This window comes from Aquila chrysaetos, chromosome 16, assembly GCF_900496995.4.
Source record: "Aquila chrysaetos chrysaetos chromosome 16, bAquChr1.4, whole genome shotgun sequence".
Taxonomy (NCBI): Eukaryota; Metazoa; Chordata; class Aves; order Accipitriformes; family Accipitridae; genus Aquila; species Aquila chrysaetos.
In genome coordinates this window covers 20,039,988-20,059,864 of record NC_044019.1, presented here as the reverse complement: position 1 = coordinate 20,059,864, position 19,877 = coordinate 20,039,988, and the positions used below count along the sequence as shown (strand labels likewise).

Here is a 19,877-nt window from a genome sequence, read left to right as displayed (position 1 = left end):
AGGAACGCTAGTGTTCTTACAGTGGTCATAAAACAATTTTAGGCATGAGTGAAAGCCTCATTTCCAGGATTGCAAAACATGATCTTCCTTCCAGTGGAACATCTATATTTAAAGCAAGCCACTTCACCATGTAGCTTTATATACTAACCCTTAAAATGCTGATTCTTGAAAACTCATTAGTATTGTCCTGATTATGTTTTTTCTCAGAAGCCTAATTCTGAAAGTCTTCTAAATGTTCTAAGTTTGAGGAAACAGGAAGGGGAGAAGAGCAGAAGAAATAGTAGGCGAATGTGTGGTAGAGGCAATTTGTTAAAGTAATGCAATTTGCCTTATGATATATGCTGTGCTTTGTCTCATTTCATGCTCTGTGTTTTTCTAGTGGTAAAACCAGACTTTTTAGCAGAAATAGGATAAATTTCTTAAACTCTTGATTGCCATTTGGTCATGATTAACATTCAGAAGAGGTTGTTTCCACTGTGTGTTAAAATCAAGGAATTTTTTTTGCCCCAGTGTCTTCACAGGGACTCGGATTAAAACAGTAAACCCCAGTTCAGAATTCTGACTTGGTGATGTTTGTGAAGTTTTGAAATTACTTCAAAGTTTTATTTTCAGTGTGTGTTAAAGTGCTCTGCTGAAACATAATCACTGGTCTCTTTGTTTCACTTTTGCCTACGATTCATTTTAAAGAGTTATCTGTCCAGAACAGAGGCAGAAAATGACTGCAATACAGGGCACTTCAATATACTTGAAAACATGCTTTTATAAAAGTATCAATAGAATTTTTCAGCAACAGCTGAGTGGGAAGAGAATATATTCTGAGCAATGCCAGTTAAAGCCAGTGTATTTATCTGCTGGTAGATTTGACTGTGGGACTCGACTGTTGAGAGTCACGATGGAGCTATATATAGCTGAATGTTCCCATTGCCAAGTGGTATTAACACATGTTAAATTGAAAATGGACCAGTAGAGCCTGCTTGGGACAGTGTAGAAAAGCCATCATTCCGTAAGCATTCATGTTTATTTTTGCCAACTTGAAACATTAGATGGACGTGTTTTCTGACCAGTAAGTAGTCAGAGTTGAAAGTTGTATGACCTGGTCCTCTGCTGTGCTCCAGCTCCTTTTCAATGAGTTGATAGTGCATGGAAGCCCTGAACTGGAAGATCTGTTCCCCAAGCATGTTAGAGCAATTCACAGCACACAAGAAAGAGCAGAGAAGTGTCCTTCAAATGTGCAGCTATTTATGAATACTAGAGAGTGCCTTGGAACTAGTGGAAAGGGGGTGTACACAGCTTGCATGGAATTTTTCTAAACCAGGCCTAATTTTTTTAATGTTTTGTGGTTGCTTTGTCTGGGAGTCAACCCTATCATCTCTGACTATGACTGCTTACTGTAGTAGCTGTCAGCAGAGGTAGGAAAGTCTTCTCTGCACAAAGAACTAATAGAAGCTTGAAACAGCTTTGCAGTGAGTAGGGCTGATTTAGATCTCATTCTTAAAATGACATAGTGAGGTGGTTTTGGCATTTTCTTTCACCCTTGTAATGGTCAGTAATGCTTAACAGAGCCACCTTTAAACTACAATGACGAGGAGTGATTAAACAGAATGGTGTTATGGCCTTAGGCTTAGAGTACTCATGGAAGAGAGGTGGTATTCCTGTTATAAAAGCAGGGCCTGTATTTTTATATGTTAAGTTTTCCGAGATTTCAAGGTAGATTACTGACATATTGTGAAGTTTAGCCCTTGGGGGCAAACCTCACCTATGTGGGCTATCCACACGTTGATACCGTCAGAGGAAGTAGAGGACTACTCTATAGGAAGCCATGAGTGTATACGGAAATTGCGTGTTAGCCTTCAAAAGCATTAATACAATTTATTCAGTTCCATTTATCTAAGACTCTTTCAGTTATTTGCTTCAATGCCTTCCTTTGCACTTAAGCGGCTGAATATCACATTAGTTCATCTTTCCTTTTGTGTCTAATGTTACGCATGGTGTCCCTTTTTCATTTCACATTATCATCTGTCACTAGAATTTCCAGCTGCATTGCTTTTCACTGATTTAAATATGATACACTGTATTAATTTAACAAACATTACTGTATAAATGTAAGTGCTATGAAGTATGTGCTTTTTTAAGTGTAGCTAGAGGAAACATTGGAAGATGTTTTCCATAAAGTAATTAACAGAGGGATTGGTAAGAGACAATTATTTCATTAAACAATGGTGCTACCAGATAAGGTATAAAGGTAACGGTCATGTAAAGAAGCTAGGGGCAAAATTTTCTTAAAGGTACTGTATTGATTTGGAGGTATTACTTGAATGTTAGAGGAAGGGCGTAAGTTTGAATTATTTCTGTATATAACCTTTATTCAGATTTCACACAATTTGGATAGGTTGACCTATCTTATTTGCTAAATGTTATCAGCTATGACAAACATGGCAATAATATAATTCACAACAAAATTATTTCATTCTCTTTTGGAATAGTACGCTAATAATAGTGGTAAACAGGCTTGTATTTAGTTAAAATGCAACTAAATATATTTTCAGGTTTTGTGATCTTTCAAAAATGGAAACATTATACTTATTCTAGACATATTATGCAATATGTTGGCATAGTACTCTTCTTCATAAGTAGATAAACATGTGCTTTATTTTCTCGAAATAATGAAATGCTTAAGAAGAAAATGAATATTTGTATATTCCTTATCAGAAAAAAGGACTTGTAAAGGTTTATCTGCAGGTTATTCTGGTTTGGGTTTTTAAAATTTTTTTCCATTCTGAAATTTATAAGAGAAAATCTGATGTGTGTCATCCTGAGGAGAGGCAAAATGTTACCTGGTAATATCATTGATATATGTGCAAATACTTGGTAAATGTCCTGTTTCAAATGTTTCATATACTGATTTACTGCATATTTAGTAATTTCAGCAGTGCCTTTAAACCTTTCAGACAGAAAAGTAAACCTGAATTATTGTAGTATGTTGTGTGGTAGAATGTAAATATATTTCTTAAAATATTTTCTTTATGTGTCAGTGTACTCTTTTCTTGCTTATAGCAACTGGGCGGGAGTGTTCACAGTGATTTGGTTTTTCTCTTAAGTAGAAAACATTTTTTAGTTTTTATTCAAAAACATAGTACTCAAGTTTCTTACAATCCACATTTTCTTCTAAATAAGTTTCATGCAAAAAGTTATAGCTCTTCTAGAACTTGGGCTGGAAAAAGTATTTCAGCATATGGCAAGGAATGTTTGAAACTGCCAAGAATGTGCAAATGTCTGTGGATGAATTAATAAACAGTAAGTTCATCTAAGTATTGGTAATACATTCTTTATGCAAGCCAAGGGAAGACAGCTAGTTATTACTTGAGCAGTAACCAGAAAGGACATAGTAGTCCTAGAGATATGTGATACTATACAGCCTGCAGATGGGAATGGCTCCAAAGATGTCAGCACCTGTTTGAAGTATTACCTCTCCCCCACCCTCCGAATATGCAATAAGGGTGAGGGTTACCCATGCTGGCTTGGAACTAATGGCCATCTAAGTCTGATTATTTCTGAAATACAGATTTTAATCAAAGAATTAAGCCATTAGGATTGAGTGCATTTTATGCTGGGAGAGGATTATTTGTTCATATATCTACATAATATTATTTCTAGTCTGTTTCCCAGGATACTAGTCAGTTTTTGGTTTTTTAATTATCACGAGTAAAGCAAATGTGCTTATATACAGAATGCAGTTGTTTGGGTTTTTTTCTTTTGTTCCAGGGTTTTCATCTTTCTCTGTCACTTAGGCATTATCAGTTAGTCATGATTAAGACTCTTAAGACAAATTATGTTGCTGGAAATGCTTCATCTAGATTTCTGAAGCCATTCCTCACCATGTAAAAAGGATTTCTTCTTCCACTGTCTTTTGTGCAAATAGCCTGAATTTCTTTTCACACAAGAATCCCTGTGCAGGCGTATTCTCTCCCTCTTTCTTCGCTCCGAAGCGCTTGCATTTTTCTGCAGCATGAGAATCACAGGTGTGTGAATTGGCATGCTGAGGAAATTTTTCTGTTTTAAAATCTGGTCTTAATCGCTTTGTTTCCAAAGCAGCCCAAACACTAGGATTGGGAAGAGCGCAGAGTAATGGATGTAGGAAAAGTTGATAGTAATTCTTGGGAATTAGTAAATTTTTGTGGCATGCCCATACTCAGCTGGACTCCCCTGATGTAGCTGGGAAGACACGTAGTTGCTCATTTCAGTTCTTTCCCTGAAAGGCCAAGTGTATGTTCTTCTGGTGTTTTCAGAGGCTGATGGGTTTTGAAACCAATATGATCTAAAAGTTATTGCTGAAAAGGAAGAGAGATGCTATGCTCCAGGGACCTGGACTTGATGGAGGCTGAAGAACTTCTGCTCTGCTTCCTATTCACTTGCCCTCTAACCTCCCAGGCAACGTAGTGCCAATACAAGAACACTATTGACAGTTTGCATTTGTGCTGCTCTGAAAGATCACAAAAACCTGTGTTTTAGCACAGATTTAACTGAATAAAAAGTAAAATTGCTAAAATAACAGTAATAAATATGATTTTATAATGTTCATAGGGCCTCAGCTGGATGGGAGAAAGAGGGACAGTGGTGGAAAAGCAAACAACTCCGTGCTTCCTCAGCTCCAGTGGCGGTAGAAGAGGGATTACACCAGACAGTCAGATTGTCCTTCCCTCCACAGTTCTAAGAGGATTTGTGGATGTTTTCTTGTCTCTTCATAGGTCTGGAATGGAGGGACATGAGACGTATAACTGATTGTTTAAAGCATTGTGTTACTTTCAGTTTCAAAGCTGTTACAGCATGTCTGTTTGCTATTTGAAACAGATTTAAAGTTGTCTTTGAAATACATGACATTCTGACTAATAAAGTAATGGGTTGCTTAGTTGAGTGGTTTTTATGGGTTATGTATCAGCAGACATTCATGTGGCTAGCACCTTTTGTGTTCTGCAAATGGAGTTTTTAGCTCTATCAACAGTGGCAGTAATCAGTTTTCTATGGAAGTACAGAATTGGCAAAGAAATCCTAATGGGTTTTCATACAGCTTGTGGAGTATATAAACTTTGTTAATTTTAAACATTTTAGTGCCCTACATTGCATTTATATTGCCGTAATGTGTGTTTTCATTTATTTTTGGAGATTACACTGGAGAAAATAAACAATTTGGTGGGGGGAGTAATAGCTAGATCATCCTCTCTCCACTTGAGGGTGGTGGTACTGCAGTGATAGTGGGGGATTTTTGCTTGTTTGTTTCTTAATTCTCCATTGAACTAGAAGTTAGTGCTCAGTGAAGAACTACACACAGACATGGATTTCCTACAAATAAGAAAAAAAATACAGTGGTAACCCAAAGAAGCAATCCTCAGATTGCAACATATTTTCCGTATTTTCACACTGCCCAGAGAAGCTAACCTGCTTTTCCAGTGAAACGGAAAACTACTCTAAGCAAATCTGGGGCAATAGGTTTGCATGCAGTTGGTGTCTGAAACTTTTTCAGGCCAAAGCTCAAGCAGGATGTAAAGTTCAGCATGCAGGTGACAGGCTAAAAGAGAACATGTGACTGCCTGGAATGTATGTTGTCAACATTCGTGGCTGATAAGATACAGAAAATTCAGATACGTTTACCTTTTAATCAGGAAGAATGACTGTAACAGAATCAAGAGGCCTTTGCATGAAATCCAGGACAAATGACAAGGCAGAAATAAGGTATGTTTGTCATTTTAAATACTTCTAAGAGGAGAGATGGATACTCGCCTAGCTGCAGACACTACACTGAGGCACTAGTAAGTGGAGTAACATAGTTTTCGTGTAGTTTTTTTAAATGAAAAACAAAATCATTAAGCAATGATATGTGGTGGAATGTTTTAAGAGACGGATGTTTCGCCCTTCCCTAAATAAGGCTGAAATGAGAGTCTTAGAACCTATGTTTTGAGATGGATAAAACGTGGAACTTGAGGCTCCGTAATATTGGTGCTATGGGATACACGATATTTTGAGGTAAAGTTTGATGTATTTGCTGTTCTCCATAATTAGATAACTAGTTTTCTGGGGGAAAAAAATGCCTTAAGCTGTAGGGAGTTCATGTTTAATGTCAAGAGAACCCCTATCCAGTCTTCATTCAGTTTGTCAGCCATGACAGAGGCTGTCACTCATAGAGAAGCGTACTATATTAAGTGCATCTTAATTTTTATGATTTTTCAAAAAAATGGACCACTGACAATGTACTAAGGCTTTTGCCAGATGGTGTGATCTATTCAAGAAATAGCTCCTCTCATCAACTTCAAGATAGCATAAAAACTTCTACAACCAGCGTGGAGTAAGTACGTTCTATTTACAGAGCACCCCAAGTCCTCTTCAGATCTGTCTTGTAGCATGGTTTACTTTTGGAAACTGGCAGTTCTTTTATCTTGTCACATTTACTGGTGATTTTAGGTGTCCTAGCAACTTTAGAAGACTTGTAGCACTAACTTTCTGAAAACCATTCATATTTTTCTTGTCACGTGACGGGTAATAAATACATGAAGAACGCTGGAAGTCTAGGTTTATATCCTTCCCTCTTACTTTGTGTTATGGAAGATTCTAAAAAGAGGTCTGTCAGGTTGAAAGGATCAAGAATGGTTGAAAAAATAAAAGCCCGCATCCCTTGCAGAAAATCCTTCATGTATCAGTGACTTCCACAGTTTGCAACGTGGGTAGATGCCTAAGTGAGGCAGGGTCCCTGTAACTGCTTTTCAGGGTTTACATACAGCTTCAGACTTTGAGTTCTTTGTATATATCACTAGTAGGATGGGCAACTTTGACACTGGCTCTTCCAAATTGCTGTTTTACTTTGCCTTAAATGCAGGGGTGAGTTTGGCTGGGAAGATAAATAAATGTTCTGAGATCACAAAAATTCCATGGAGACAGCTGCGTTTTGGTCTTAATAGGCATTGCCCCAGCAGTTGTCCTTGTGTGTGTAACAATCAGTTGCCCATTTAAGGCCAAAGCCACCTTCAACTAGTGGGAGATACAATACTGGAAATTGGAGTTTATTGCGAAAAATTAGAACTTAATCATAACTACTGTGTGGAGGCACTAGAGGACACCGCAGTAACAGGCAACGCTTTTAAACCTCCCTTCTTGCCAGAGCATTGCTTTGCATACGCATTTATCTTGGTGTTGCAAGTTTGAAAAGTTGCCATGCTATGAGACTTCAGCTTCAGCAGGAACAGACAAAAATCTTAGAAGGGTATCATCATCTTCTGTTAAGATGGAAAATTGCCTCTTTGGCAATAGCAGTATTTATGGGATAATTAACTTATCCACAGGATCGTCCTTGTATCCCTCCTCTTTTATAATGTCTTTTGAGAGGACAGGCAAGTAATTCAAAGAGCAAAACTTATTTTTAGGTTTAGTCTGAGCCTGAAATAAACTGAGAAGGCTGAGTAGTGTTACGATAAACAGGGAGTAAAAAAGAGACAGGAAATAGGGGGTCTTTAGTAATGAGTTCCAGCCACTCTTGAAACAGAAAGCCAGAGAAAGCATTGCTTGAAAATAGTTTCTCAGTGACAGCTTAATAATTTTTAGCTTGTTATTCAACATTAAAAGGGAACAGTTTCTGCAGATTTATACTATTCTTGAAAGATCTTTTTTAAAGATCATTTAGCAACTTATTTTTTTGACGTTTTTAGAGTCGCATTGTTCTTGTTGCTAACCGATCTGCTGTTTAAAAAAACCAGATGTTTGGGGGAGAGTCCGAAGTTTATACAGTTGTGTGTTATGTATACATCTGTGAGAAGCATTTGGGATAAGACTGTGGGACAGAGGCAGATGATTTAGCTTAAAATGTGAAAACACTTTCAAGATTTTAGAAGTTGAGGGTTGAAAGGGGAAGAAGTCACAGCTATATCCTGTAGAACAAAGTAGTGCGCTTGCTTCCAAAAGTTTCTTTTAACCCTGGGAATGTGACTGCTGAGATGGGCCCAAAGCATGGATGGTGAGATTGATATTTACAAGCACTTCACGTGGCTAAAGAGGGTAAGTGATTTGCTGGGCTTTGTTTTCTCTTTGTAAATGCACATTAGCAAAGCTTAGTCAGAATTCTCAGCTTTGTGAAAGGAAACGCATTGAGTGCCTCAGACATAAAATATTGTAAGTTTCTTCATGAGAAATGAATTAAAGACATTTCTTCATGTAGGAGGAGGCGGCTTAGGGAGGGGGGAGAGAATCAGCTGTCTTTGTCTTTAAAAATGAAACTCTAGGATCAAACTTTGAACAAATGGCAATAGACTCTAGCAAGTGCTCGTGCTTTCCTGAGATTGTAATACAACAAAGCAAATCCTGCCTGGGCATTTATGGCAAAAAAGGAGAATATGTTGTTTACCATGTTGTGCTTTAAAATTAAAAATTATTTGCACTAGTTCTTCATTTAATCAATTCTTCATCGGGGTAACTCTGTGAAACCTTTTAGGATGCCTTTGTTTTGGATAAAAATGGTGGTACTTTTTTCCAGTGCATGTTACTCCGATAAAATTGTTTTTTAAAAAGACAGTGCTGTTAAAATCCTAATTTTCTGATGAACTGTCTGAACATGCATTAACTGCATGAGATTGTTTTTGTCTTCCTATAAAAGAAAAAATGTAGGTTTGGGCAGTTGTCTCGGCACCTTGGAAAAATCACTTCGTTTTTGTCACCTTTTAGATTTTTAAGTTCTAGGTATTTATTTTTCAGTGTTTGAAAAATCCATGAATGGGATGTGAATAGATCCTTCACAGTAGACTGGGTTTTTAATTACAATATTAAGTTAATTGTGTGTCATGTAAGCAGCACATCCTCTCATTATACTTTTAAAATCTGTTTTAACCTGTGTGTACTTTTCTTGCAAATTCTATGCACACCATTTATGTTAGTGCTTCTGTATGGCACTGGATTAAAAACACACATGTATACATATGCACATGCATTCTATTTTTTTACTAGCTGTATAAACATAAAATGTAGGTAAATACGTGAAATGTAATTAGGAACCTTAATTTGGGTAGTTTCGTGAATGAATATAAAATATTCATGATATAATGTTAGTCTTTGATAAAAGCTTGAGAATTCTGAAGTTAATTTACAAAATATTTACATCAGGTTCTGGAAACTTTTACATTTCAGGAGTGTGGATGGGGACGGGATTAAATGGGGAGTGAGTGGGATAGTGAAGGAGAAGAGACAACAGGAAATAGCAGTTGGTAACATTATACTATTAGTTTAACCTGTGCTCTGTGCAGTTAAAGCTAAATAACTCTTTAGTGTTTTTTGAGATCACATATTAACTTGTTGTTTAAATGAGGTTTTGAATACAGCATGTCTGCCACCCCTGCTTCCTGGTTTAAATTTCATTTCTAAAAAGATAGGTTTGCTAACAAAAGGTTAAGGTGTGCTGTTACCAGCTTGTGTGGCATTAAGGATACACTGAGGACAATAACATTCTGAGAATGGGCTCAAGAAATAGCTTCAGTCAAGAAAGTCTCACACTGAAATATTCACAGCTTTGGAGGGTTTATTAACACAGGATGTTTTTAGGATGATTTTTCAAGTATTGTGTTCGGAAAGGATACTGTGTTCAAATGTAGCACAGGCTTTTACAGAAGTTAATAATGCTATTACTGTTGTTGCATGTAATTCCTTTTATGTAGGGTACATAAAGGAGAATAGCAATACTGCTGCTTTTCCTTGCAAGCTCTTTAAGGGGGTGAGCACATGTGGGGGAAGGGAACTGAAAATGCTCTTGCATTGTTCCCAGGAGAACTTAAGCAGTCTGCTCCCAAATTCCTTTGACAAGTGATTTTAAAAAGAAGTTGAAACAATCTAAGTTGCTTATTTAATTCTCATGTTCAAGAATCCTAATGTCACATGTCTGGCACTGACTGATAGCATATAAAGATTTTAGGCCCTGCAATCATAAACTGTTGCTCTTTGGCTGATAAAGTATGAGTACCCTCCAGAGTAACAAATGGCACTTAACAGTAACTCCAACAGACTTCCACAAACCCTTGGTGAAGTATGCCAAAGCTGGCTCAAATTTCATCATTAGCAGAACTCATTTCAGAGACCAGGATCAGTTTTGATGTTGCAGTGGTTGGCTAAGCTAGATTTGCATGGTATCTGCGGCTTGGACTGGGTTAGGGCAGCAAACAAATACAAAAATCACGAGATCAAGGCGGGCAAAATGACAGATAGAACTGCTATTTTCAGATGCTTAGAATAGAGGATCTGGTTTTGAGCAGTAGTCTTGTAACATAACGTGTATAGTATCATGCAGGAGCAGCAGGGACAAAGCAATATTTAGATCAACTTGAAATAAGGTGTCCCCATACTTCAGCTCTTTCCATTGGACTTTCTTGATGTTAAAATAACCTGTGAAAATGCTGTGCCAAGAATAGCCATAGGTATGGACAGAGTGGGCAGCAAAATGTAAGAGCCAATGGACAGAGCCAAAAAACAATTTAGCCTTATCTTAGTTGTATATGAGGCACAGTTAGTGTGTTTTCCTATGTTTACTGGTTTTTTCTCCATTTTACTTTTTTCTGCCTTTTGCGAGTAATAAAAATTATTAGTCTGCAGTAGTACTTCTTAGAACAGAAGGAACTTTCTCTGATACTATCTTACCAAATCTCAGAAAGACAAAACTCTGCAATGGGTACAGCTATACTGTACTTCATGGCATGTGATACTTTGATGGCAATTTCAGAACTGTCCTGGTTAGCTTATTCTGGCTGAGAAGCTGAGTATCTGACATAGGCACATAGTACCGCTCTAGTTTCATGCAGTGTTATAAGAGTTTGTAACAATGCAGATATTCGATGATACCTTGTTAGCAAGACAAAAAGCCCGGCTAAGGAGGTCACAGGAATTGTTAAGGGAGGCATGTCGCTCAGCAGTCTGTTTCTAGAAGGATACAGAAAAGTTCCTGTGTGTATACAGTGCACTTTTAACATCACAGCTAAGGCAACAGCATAGTTCTCATAAAGTAGTTGGGCAGTTTGTGGGAAGTGTTTTGCAGGTAACTGTTGGGTTCTTTTACAGGGCCTAAGCATAAATCTGCTGCAGTTAAAAGTTACTGTTGCAAGCTGAGGAACCTGAGACACCCCCCAACTACCTGAAGCTGAAAGTGTCTCATCTTTAGCAAACTTTCTTTGGTTCTCTCAAGGGATTTGGGTTTGAGGGTTCACATACAATTTCATCTGTTGTCTTGTTGCTTTATTCTTATCTTTCCATCTGGCCTTAATTGGAACACACCATTCCAAATAAAAATGACACAACCCCCATTTTGGTATGTAGGCATTTAGTTATAACCACGAATTATTAACAAGCATCACAAACATAAATGCTAATATTTACTACAAACAGTATTATGGGCTCTCTATGGACATTGTAAATTAACTGAGCTGTTTGAACTGCAGTGGATGGAGTGTAGCAAAATGGAAGGTCTCTTGCCTCTGGAAAACTTTCTACAGTAGTAAGATGTCTTATTTTGAAAGAGAGATGTCTTCATATGAAGTGGAGGCATCTGATGACTCTTGTAGCTTGCTTTAGACTTACCTTCAGAAGTGCATGCAGCACCAAGCTAATGGCTGACCTGAAATAGGTATACGTTATTCTTATGCTTTCCTTTCCTTTATTCCAGATGCTATTCACAATCTGTAGTAGCAAGAGGTGGAGTGACCAAACCCATGCTGTAGCCATTAAGCTCATGATATTGAGGGTGAATCTTATGACTTCTCTAAGGATATCTTCCTTTAAGTAACGTAACTGCCTGGAGGAGAAAATAGGTATTAGTATTAGGAAAAATTCTTTTGTTTTACAGACTACAGAAATTTACCTAGCTCTTACTTTACTTAATTTGAGACTATATGCTGTTAGCTTTTTCAAAATGACTGCCATTTTCACTTAACCAACAAGGAACAACAGCAAATAGAAAACCCTGTTGTTGATTTACTAATTGCCTTCAGATGAAAGGCAAGAATTACAGATCCAGAAATCATGTTCCAGCCTTCTCCTCCTCAAGTCTACTGAGTGAATGTACATATATTCAGCTGGGTGTGTATCTGAGGTAGTACTAACATGCCAAGAGATCGAATTTGTATTACATCCATAGTCAGATGCCAAAATAAAAATATTTACTGTGCAGGCTACTCACTCATCACTATGCAATAGCAAATACTGTGACTCATAACATCAATTCTGCTGACCCAGAAGAGTACTAAAGAGATGGAAAGTTCATACTCTTCTAAATATTATCAATTCAAAATAGGCTGGAACAAGTGTGTAGTGTACTTTTTCTTGTATTGAAATATAATATTACAGTCTGTGCACTGCTAGTAGTTTGCAGGAAAACTGACTGGTTGAATTCTGCTGGTTATACGCCTTGTTTTCAGGTTCTAAACTGCAAGAAAAGACAATATGTCAAGCATGTACCTAATCTTCCCCATTCATGCAAGTATTAGAGTTGCCACAGGCATCTTACTCAGTTATCAGTGGAACTGAAGGTGATTCATGTGACTCAATAAGAAGAGGGGAGGGTTGTGACAGAATCTGTCTTCTAAAAGAGGCGGGTGACTTGTTGAAAAAGCTTACAAATCACCACTCTGACTGACTGCCAGGTTTCTTTTCCCAGCTCCTTCCCCCTCCCAGCCCAATACGAGCTCCGTGGTATTAGTGACAAATTTCTGTGTAACAGCTTGCTGATCAACTTCAGAAGTTGCTATTTGTTGTTTTAAAATTAGCTGTGTTGGAGATTCTTTCAGCTGAAACTGAAACAGCACACATGAGGAAAGCATAAACTGGCCTGTATTCAATTCTATTATCTTGCATATGTGCTTCCTTTAAGGGGCTTACTTTTACAGCCTATCAAGATTCAGCTAGAAGTGCTGTTACAGAAGCTTCTGAACAGAACATCTGTACAGAAGCATTATACAATGGTTGTCGTTCTGTTCTGACAATAAGCTGCATTCTGAATTGTTTCCTGTCAAAATAACAAGCAAGAAAACATAACATTCCATGCTTACTGGGCTCTGAGAAGGCTGTTATAACTTAAGATAGCTGAGTTGATGAAACATTTCTTCCCTTTCTTGCCATACCCTTTTATATTTTTGCTGATTATCCCCATTTTAAATGAAAGCTGTTTAATCATACTCTGAAGTCTGATTTTTTTGTCATATATTCTGGAGGACTATTTAAGCTTTTTTCTTGGAAAAGGACTCTGTAATGACTGGATCATGTAATACTTGGACAGTCAAGTTTCCAGCAGCTACCAATATTATGTCCAGGTCAGAGTAAAGAGCATATTCTAGAGAGAGATTTGGAAACTGAAGATGAAGAAGAAGCTGAAGCAGGTGATGGAATGCAAAAGCTTTTTTTTTTTTTTTTTCCTTTTTCTAGAACCAGGAGAAACAGTTGATTTGGAATTGTTTCAGGAAACATTTTATATTAATATCTGATGCAATCTCATGGGCATTAAACTATATCCAAAATCTGTATGGAGACTATAATACAGGTGCTTCAAGAAATTGTTTTGCAGCTCCCTTAGGCAAAGTATTTATGGTATACACTTGACTTTTCAAGTGGACTACCATCAGTGTAGTTTCAACCACCTTGCCTTAGCATGCTTTCCTTCTACTTTGTTATCATGTGTTATCATAAACTTTTTTACATGTTTTATGCAGTTTCTCTCATTCTCTCATTATAAGAAATATAATCAACATATTTAGCTTACAATTTGTGGAGCCCAGGTAAAGATTTTTGGTCTTTAGGGCTACATCTTCTGAAATAACATCTCTGTGGAAAATCTTGGTGATTCAGCCTTTTGGTCATGTGGTTACAGAAGTCTAGTGTTTATTGTTTGTGAGCTCTTACACCAACTTGAGTCATCTGTAGTCTTATGACTTCAGTGTTATAGGTCCTATATTCAGTTGCTGCTGATACGTGTGGTATTCAACTATACTTGCTCAGTTCCCTCTCAGTACTTTCACAACTGCAGAATGCACTCCAACCATCCGCAGATGGCCTTGGTTCATATTACATTGTTTTATCTTGTCTTTATGCATGCCACAAAGATTTCCCAAGTCTTAAACAACTGCTGTGTGTCAATCAGCCACTTCTATTTAGCAGGTCATTTTGTCTACTGTACTTTTCCTGTACTTATCTGAGCACTCTCTGGCTGACCTGTTGGCAGGGTGCATTTTCTTTTTCTTCCCCCTTTTCTGTTCACATGGATGTGATTCGCTAGGTTTTACATGAGTATTGAGTATTGGACTTCCAGCAGAGGATATTTCACAGTCACTCAGTGCAGCAGACATCATCGGAGGCTATACATTTGGTAAATGTGAGTGTAGTATAATATCTTATTTGTGATTTGATGTTGAACTAATTCTTAACTACTGATTATATAAAATGTTGAACTCTGTTTTGCATTCATGACAGATTGGTTATGTAAAAATGTTTTGGCAGTAATTTAACTCACTGTGCCTATAAAGCCGGGGGGAGTGGTCACACAAGTGGTTACAAGTATATTTCTTAAATCTAGCCTAGGAAAATAGCAAATGACAGCAGGAGGAAGGGTACAAAAGCTACTTGACTAGGCAGTTTTTATCACTGGGTTTTGTCATTAAAAGAATATTTTCCTGTCTAGCAGTGTGTGAATACTTATGTTCTAGGTGCAGGAAAGTCTCCCCTACCATTGTGTGTGAGCCAGAGATATATTGGGGAAGGCCTGTGGGCTCTCCATTGAGAAAACTGATTTAATGGTATGTAATGGAGTCTTAACCCTAACGGAAACATAGCCACCAAGGCTAAAGATTTTGGATTCTAAAGTACAGTATAAGACTTGGCTCTCTAAGTGGAGTAACAACCCTGACAGAATGGCTGGCAGTATGACTGAGGATGCATAGCTGAGGTCAAAGGATTATCTAGGCAGACATACAGAAATGCATGTTGTTTACTCATGAGGATTCCTTATTTTCATTATAGTACTAGAAAAGTTAATAAGGAATGAACTTTAAGGCCATACGGACTGACTGACCGACCAAATTTTAATACAAAGGGCCTAAGTTAAACTGAAGATGCAAGTTTTATAAACATGGTCGGGGGGTGAGGGGTGAGTGGTATTTCTTAATAAAAGGAGAAGGCTTGAAAAAATTACATTGTGATGTTAGGACAGAGATGTTATGACACAGAAATTCTAAAAAATTAAAACCAGTTAGGCGAAGAAGAGGGAGTGAAGTCACCATTCCTTTAAGGGCCTTATGTACTTACACAGTGGGCCAGGTCCCTACAGGTGCCACTGTAAAACTTACTCATTTGTCTGAGACTTCTGTTTGGTATAAGTTATGCACTCAGATGTGCATAGTTAGAGCCATTTCTGTTAGGTCTTGAATCTTAGTTTTACCTACTATAAACTGGTCAAAAGCTAGTGAGAAAAGTATATTCTGAGTAGATTTAACATATTCTTTTGACAATGAATGCTGATAAGTGAGGTGTGGAGTGAGGTTCTGCATATTCTGTTCTTCAGTGTTCTTGTTGACCCTCTAGAACAGGGAATAAGGACCAAGCTCAGTGAATGTATAGGTCATTCTAGCTAGTGACCTTGCAGCCATGCTAAAGGACATGATTAAAACATAAGAAGAGCCTGATGCATAGGAAAACAGTGTAAATAATAGGACACGATTCAGTACAGACTAGTGCAAGCTTATACATTTAAGTAGAAACAATGAGTAAACACAAGATGAAGAACAGGATGCTAGCTAAATAAGAGCATTAAAAAAGGACCTGGAACTTATGGGTCCTAGGCTGAAAATGTGTCAGTGTTACTATATGGCTAATACAAAAAGAAATATGGCCCAAGAGGCTGTGAAAAGGTTTTTTTCCACTCTAGCCATTTTCAGCTGGAGTCCTGTCTCTCCTCTTAGGCACTTAATTTCAAAAGAAGTCAAGGAACAATTGGTGAAGAGGAACCAAAAGAAAGCAACAAAACAGGTCTTGAAAAATTAACCTGTGAGGAAAAGACAGAAAAACTGGTGTTTGTTTAGTCCAAAGAGGGACCTGCTAATTAGAGATCTACAGATAGTCTTCAAATATGTAAAACATTTCTGAAGTGAAAGGAAGGACTTTTATATATATATATATATATATAAAAATATATATGTTCCTATCATTATATATATATATATATATAAAATGATAGGAACTGGTAGGTTGAAGTTGAAGAGATGATGATTCAGATTAGACGTTAAGAAAAATGTTCTAATGATGGGTAGCTAAGAAGTAGATTATCTGGGGAGGCTTTGTAATCTGTTTCTGGAGGTCTTTAGGAGTAGGTAAGACAAGAATATTGCAAATAATCATCAATCTTAAGATGGAATAGTGAACCAGATGATCTCTTCAGATACCTTTCAGTCTTGTTTGTTGGTGCCTTTGTGATTCTCTCACTTCCTTCCAAAATTATCAGAGGCAAGGTTGCTCAGTTTCTCTCAGCTCACAAAGATGCCACACATATCTAGTTCAGCACTTTATGGCTTGAAAAGTGTCTTTTGATTGGATAAATATTTGATTTCTTGATTTGCATTAATTAGCACCATGTTTATTTTCATCATCTGTTTTACATTTGGGCCTGTAGACCTCAGTGGAGATCAAGAAGCCATGAATATATTTAATATTTTAAAAAAAATCCTATTCACAAATGTTCAGTTGAAAGAGAAAGGACAGTTGGGGAGGAGGATTGTGACTATATTGGTGCCATTCTACAAGTAACTATAAATGAGTAGTCAGCTGCAGAGTAGTGTAGTTGAAGGGAACTCAGTGAAGTTGGATTCTTGTGTTAGCTGAAAAGCCAGTTTTATTCCCCAGCAGAAATGCATTGCCTGCAATGGAGCTGGGAAATGAACTGCTAAGGGCTCATGTTACTTTTGATACTCTAAGCAAACAGCTCTATTCCCACACTTAGACAGTGTTTCAGTATGCAGGATGAAGCTATGGGACTCTTCTAAACTTTTTAAAAGTAAATCTGCAGATTATTTTTTTTTAGTTGTGGTGTTTCTCTCTGCGGTATTAAAGTTCATCGGAAATGGGATATAATAGTTAGGAACAGGCCATGTTTTAGAAGGTCTTGCTCCTTAGAGCCATTTAGAAATCCGTAAGTGACTATGTAGCTAGAGTAGTTCCTGATAAGAATTTGATAGTTTCAATAATTTGTTAATTGCTAACAAAAAAATGTATACTTTTCTTGCAGTAATTTCTAGGAATAGCATAATACATATGGCAATTTTTACTATTTAAAAATAAACACCAATATTCCTTGGCTTTGGCAAAAGACTGTTGAGAGCAGATACTTCAAATTAAAGGTTTTTTGTCTTGATAAGGTAGTATTTCCCAGTGAAATTATAATTTTCTAGAAAATATCAGATCTATTTCTATACCATTCTTGATTGCTGGAAATGAGAAAATATTCAAAATCCAGCTAAAAAAAGGTACATTCAAAAGGTTTAATGCATATGAAATAAACAGGCTTAGTCTCTAGACACATTTTGCGTGTTTTTTGTATTATAACAACCACTCTATATATAATTTTTTATTAACTATTGCTTGAAATTTTAATATTAACTGTAAAAATTCTCATAGTGCTTTTTTCCCCCAGTCACAGGTGAATCATCATTCATCTAATAATGAAACTTATCAAGAAAGATTGGCACGATTAGAAGGTGATAAAGAGTCGCTCATACTGCAGGTATGTCTTAAAGAGAACATTGACTACATAGTTGATATTCAGTGAATAAAAGCTGAAGTGACAGAATATTTTCTGTTAAATGTTAGCAGGTCACCAAATGTAATTGATATTTAATCAGAAATTAATTTATAATTTGTGTAATCCATCTGATTGATTTCATGGTGGGGTAACTTGGTAAAGGAGAGGGGAGTAACAGCAGTAAGAGGGAGAAGAATTAAAAAGGGGAAAAAAAAAAAAAAACCAACTTAAAAATAATGCTGTGGAGTCCCAAGACAATGCTGTGATAGTGGTTCTCATTCTAGGTTTGCTAGGTTGTGCCAGTTGATTTTTCTAGGTTCTGTGTGCCACCATTTTTAATGAACTGGGAAACTGGCAGGTAGATAGAACTGATACTTTTCCTGCTTGTATACTGTACCAAAGTTGCTTTACATCATCAAAAAGCTTAAGGGGGAGGTTAAGGGGGAAAAAGAAAATTTGACAGTAAAATACCTGCCTAAAGCTCTTGCAGGTTTCCCGTTTCTCAGTTTACCAAGCCTTTTTCATACAGATCCACTGTCCCATGTAAGTTTTCCTCCTGGAGAAAACACATGTTGTACAACTTAAAATAAAAAAACTTAATTATTTTTTTCTGGATATTTTCACTACTACTAAACTGTACATTACATGCTTTTTAAAACTGAAGCTGGAGATTCTTTAAATGGTCTTTTCATATCCTTTCTCTTTGCTCTTACAAAAGCATATTATAAGCATATATATCAAACAAAACTTAACTATACTGGGTAGGTGTTCTCCCTACTTTCAGTTACTAGTTTCTGTAAGCATGTTTTATCCTGTATGTTCTGTTCACACTTGTGTTAATTTACTGAGCAGAATTCTCACTGCTGTTGTTAAATAAACGGTTTGTGAGACATAAGCTTAGGCTTGGTTGGATTTTTTCATTACTGTTAAACTAAAATTGCTATTACCAAATCTAGGGGAAAAAAAAAAATCCTGAACAAAAAACAAACTTCTGGTTGGGATTTAAGCGTTTAAGTTTGTGCTGCAAATTCCCATTTTTCTGAGAGGGAATCAGGTCAGGGGAGACAACATCACAACTGATATTTATTAGAACACCTTTTATTAATCAAGTGGTTATTAACTGTAACATCTTGATTCTATTAATAATAGCAAACAACTTTTCACACAGTACATTCACTTCTCGCACAGTTCACTCACACACGAGCAACTCATAATTGGAGCAACAATTAGGAGGCCAAACCCAGCTGTTTACTCAGAAGCAGAGGGTTGAACTGATGCACCTGTGGCTTTGTCCTGAAGGCTCCTTTGTTTCATCACATGTGTGTATAGTCCTGTAATCTTTGTCTGCATATAGCAGCCACTGATGTCTTGGATGTGGTTCATGCTATACAGCCGGTTGTTGAGAGTCATGCGTGCTGGTGGGCTTGTACAGATTTGGCAGAATCTTGCTCTTCAAAGTGTATCAGCTTTTGTGGATTTAACAGGACCACTAGTCTCCAGCGCTTTCAAGTTCCTGAAGATTGTTCAGGCTACTGCTCAGTATGTACCTTTCCTGTCTTTGTCCTGATGGTTTTTAGTAACTATTTCTTCATCCACACAAATAGGTACCCATAGAATGCAGCCAGCCAAACTCGCAAAGAAGAGTGTTTTATTACATGGTTTGGAGAGCTGCCTAGAGTTTTTCTCAAAAGGAATGTAGAAGTTGCCTTTTACTCCCATCACTCCCCCATCAAATCAGGAGGCTTAGTCAATATTTATGCATTTTCTTATCCCACTGCACAGTATTGCAGTAGAACTCCAAAAACCCCAGGTAAACAAGATAGATTAAAACCTCAGTCCGGTAGATGAACATCATCAACAACAACAAAAAAAAAGGTGCCAAGATGGAGCTGGGGTTAGAATCTGGTTTACACCAGTTCTGCATATTCTATCTAGGCAGTCGAATATGAGGAACTCAGGCAAGTCCCATGCTGAGGGAGCCTGCTGGTACAACAAACCTGGCTCCTGGGTGTGACCGTTGGCATGAAGGATGAGAAAGTGATGGGAAACAGAGCACCTCTGTTCTATAGCTCATGTTGGACTGTGCCAGTGA

At 37.2% G+C, this 19,877-nt stretch overlaps 1 protein-coding gene across 9 annotated transcripts in view; it reads left to right on the top strand.

The window, feature by feature from the left end:
* Nucleotides 1–19,877, top strand: part of PPFIBP2 (PPFIA binding protein 2) — a 111,124-nt gene that overhangs the window by 39,470 nt on the left and 51,777 nt on the right. For 7 of the 9 annotated variants that reach the window (XM_030039555.2, XM_030039557.2, XM_030039554.1 and 4 more), the window contains exon 4: nt 17,678–17,767. In XM_030039555.2, coding sequence (XP_029895415.1) covers nt 17,678–17,767 — 90 coding nt within the window. Of the gene's footprint in view, nt 1–7,202; nt 8,038–17,677; nt 17,768–19,877 lie in introns of those variants that run through there. The other 2 variants (XM_030039561.2, XM_030039563.2) reach the window with 2 other exon arrangements.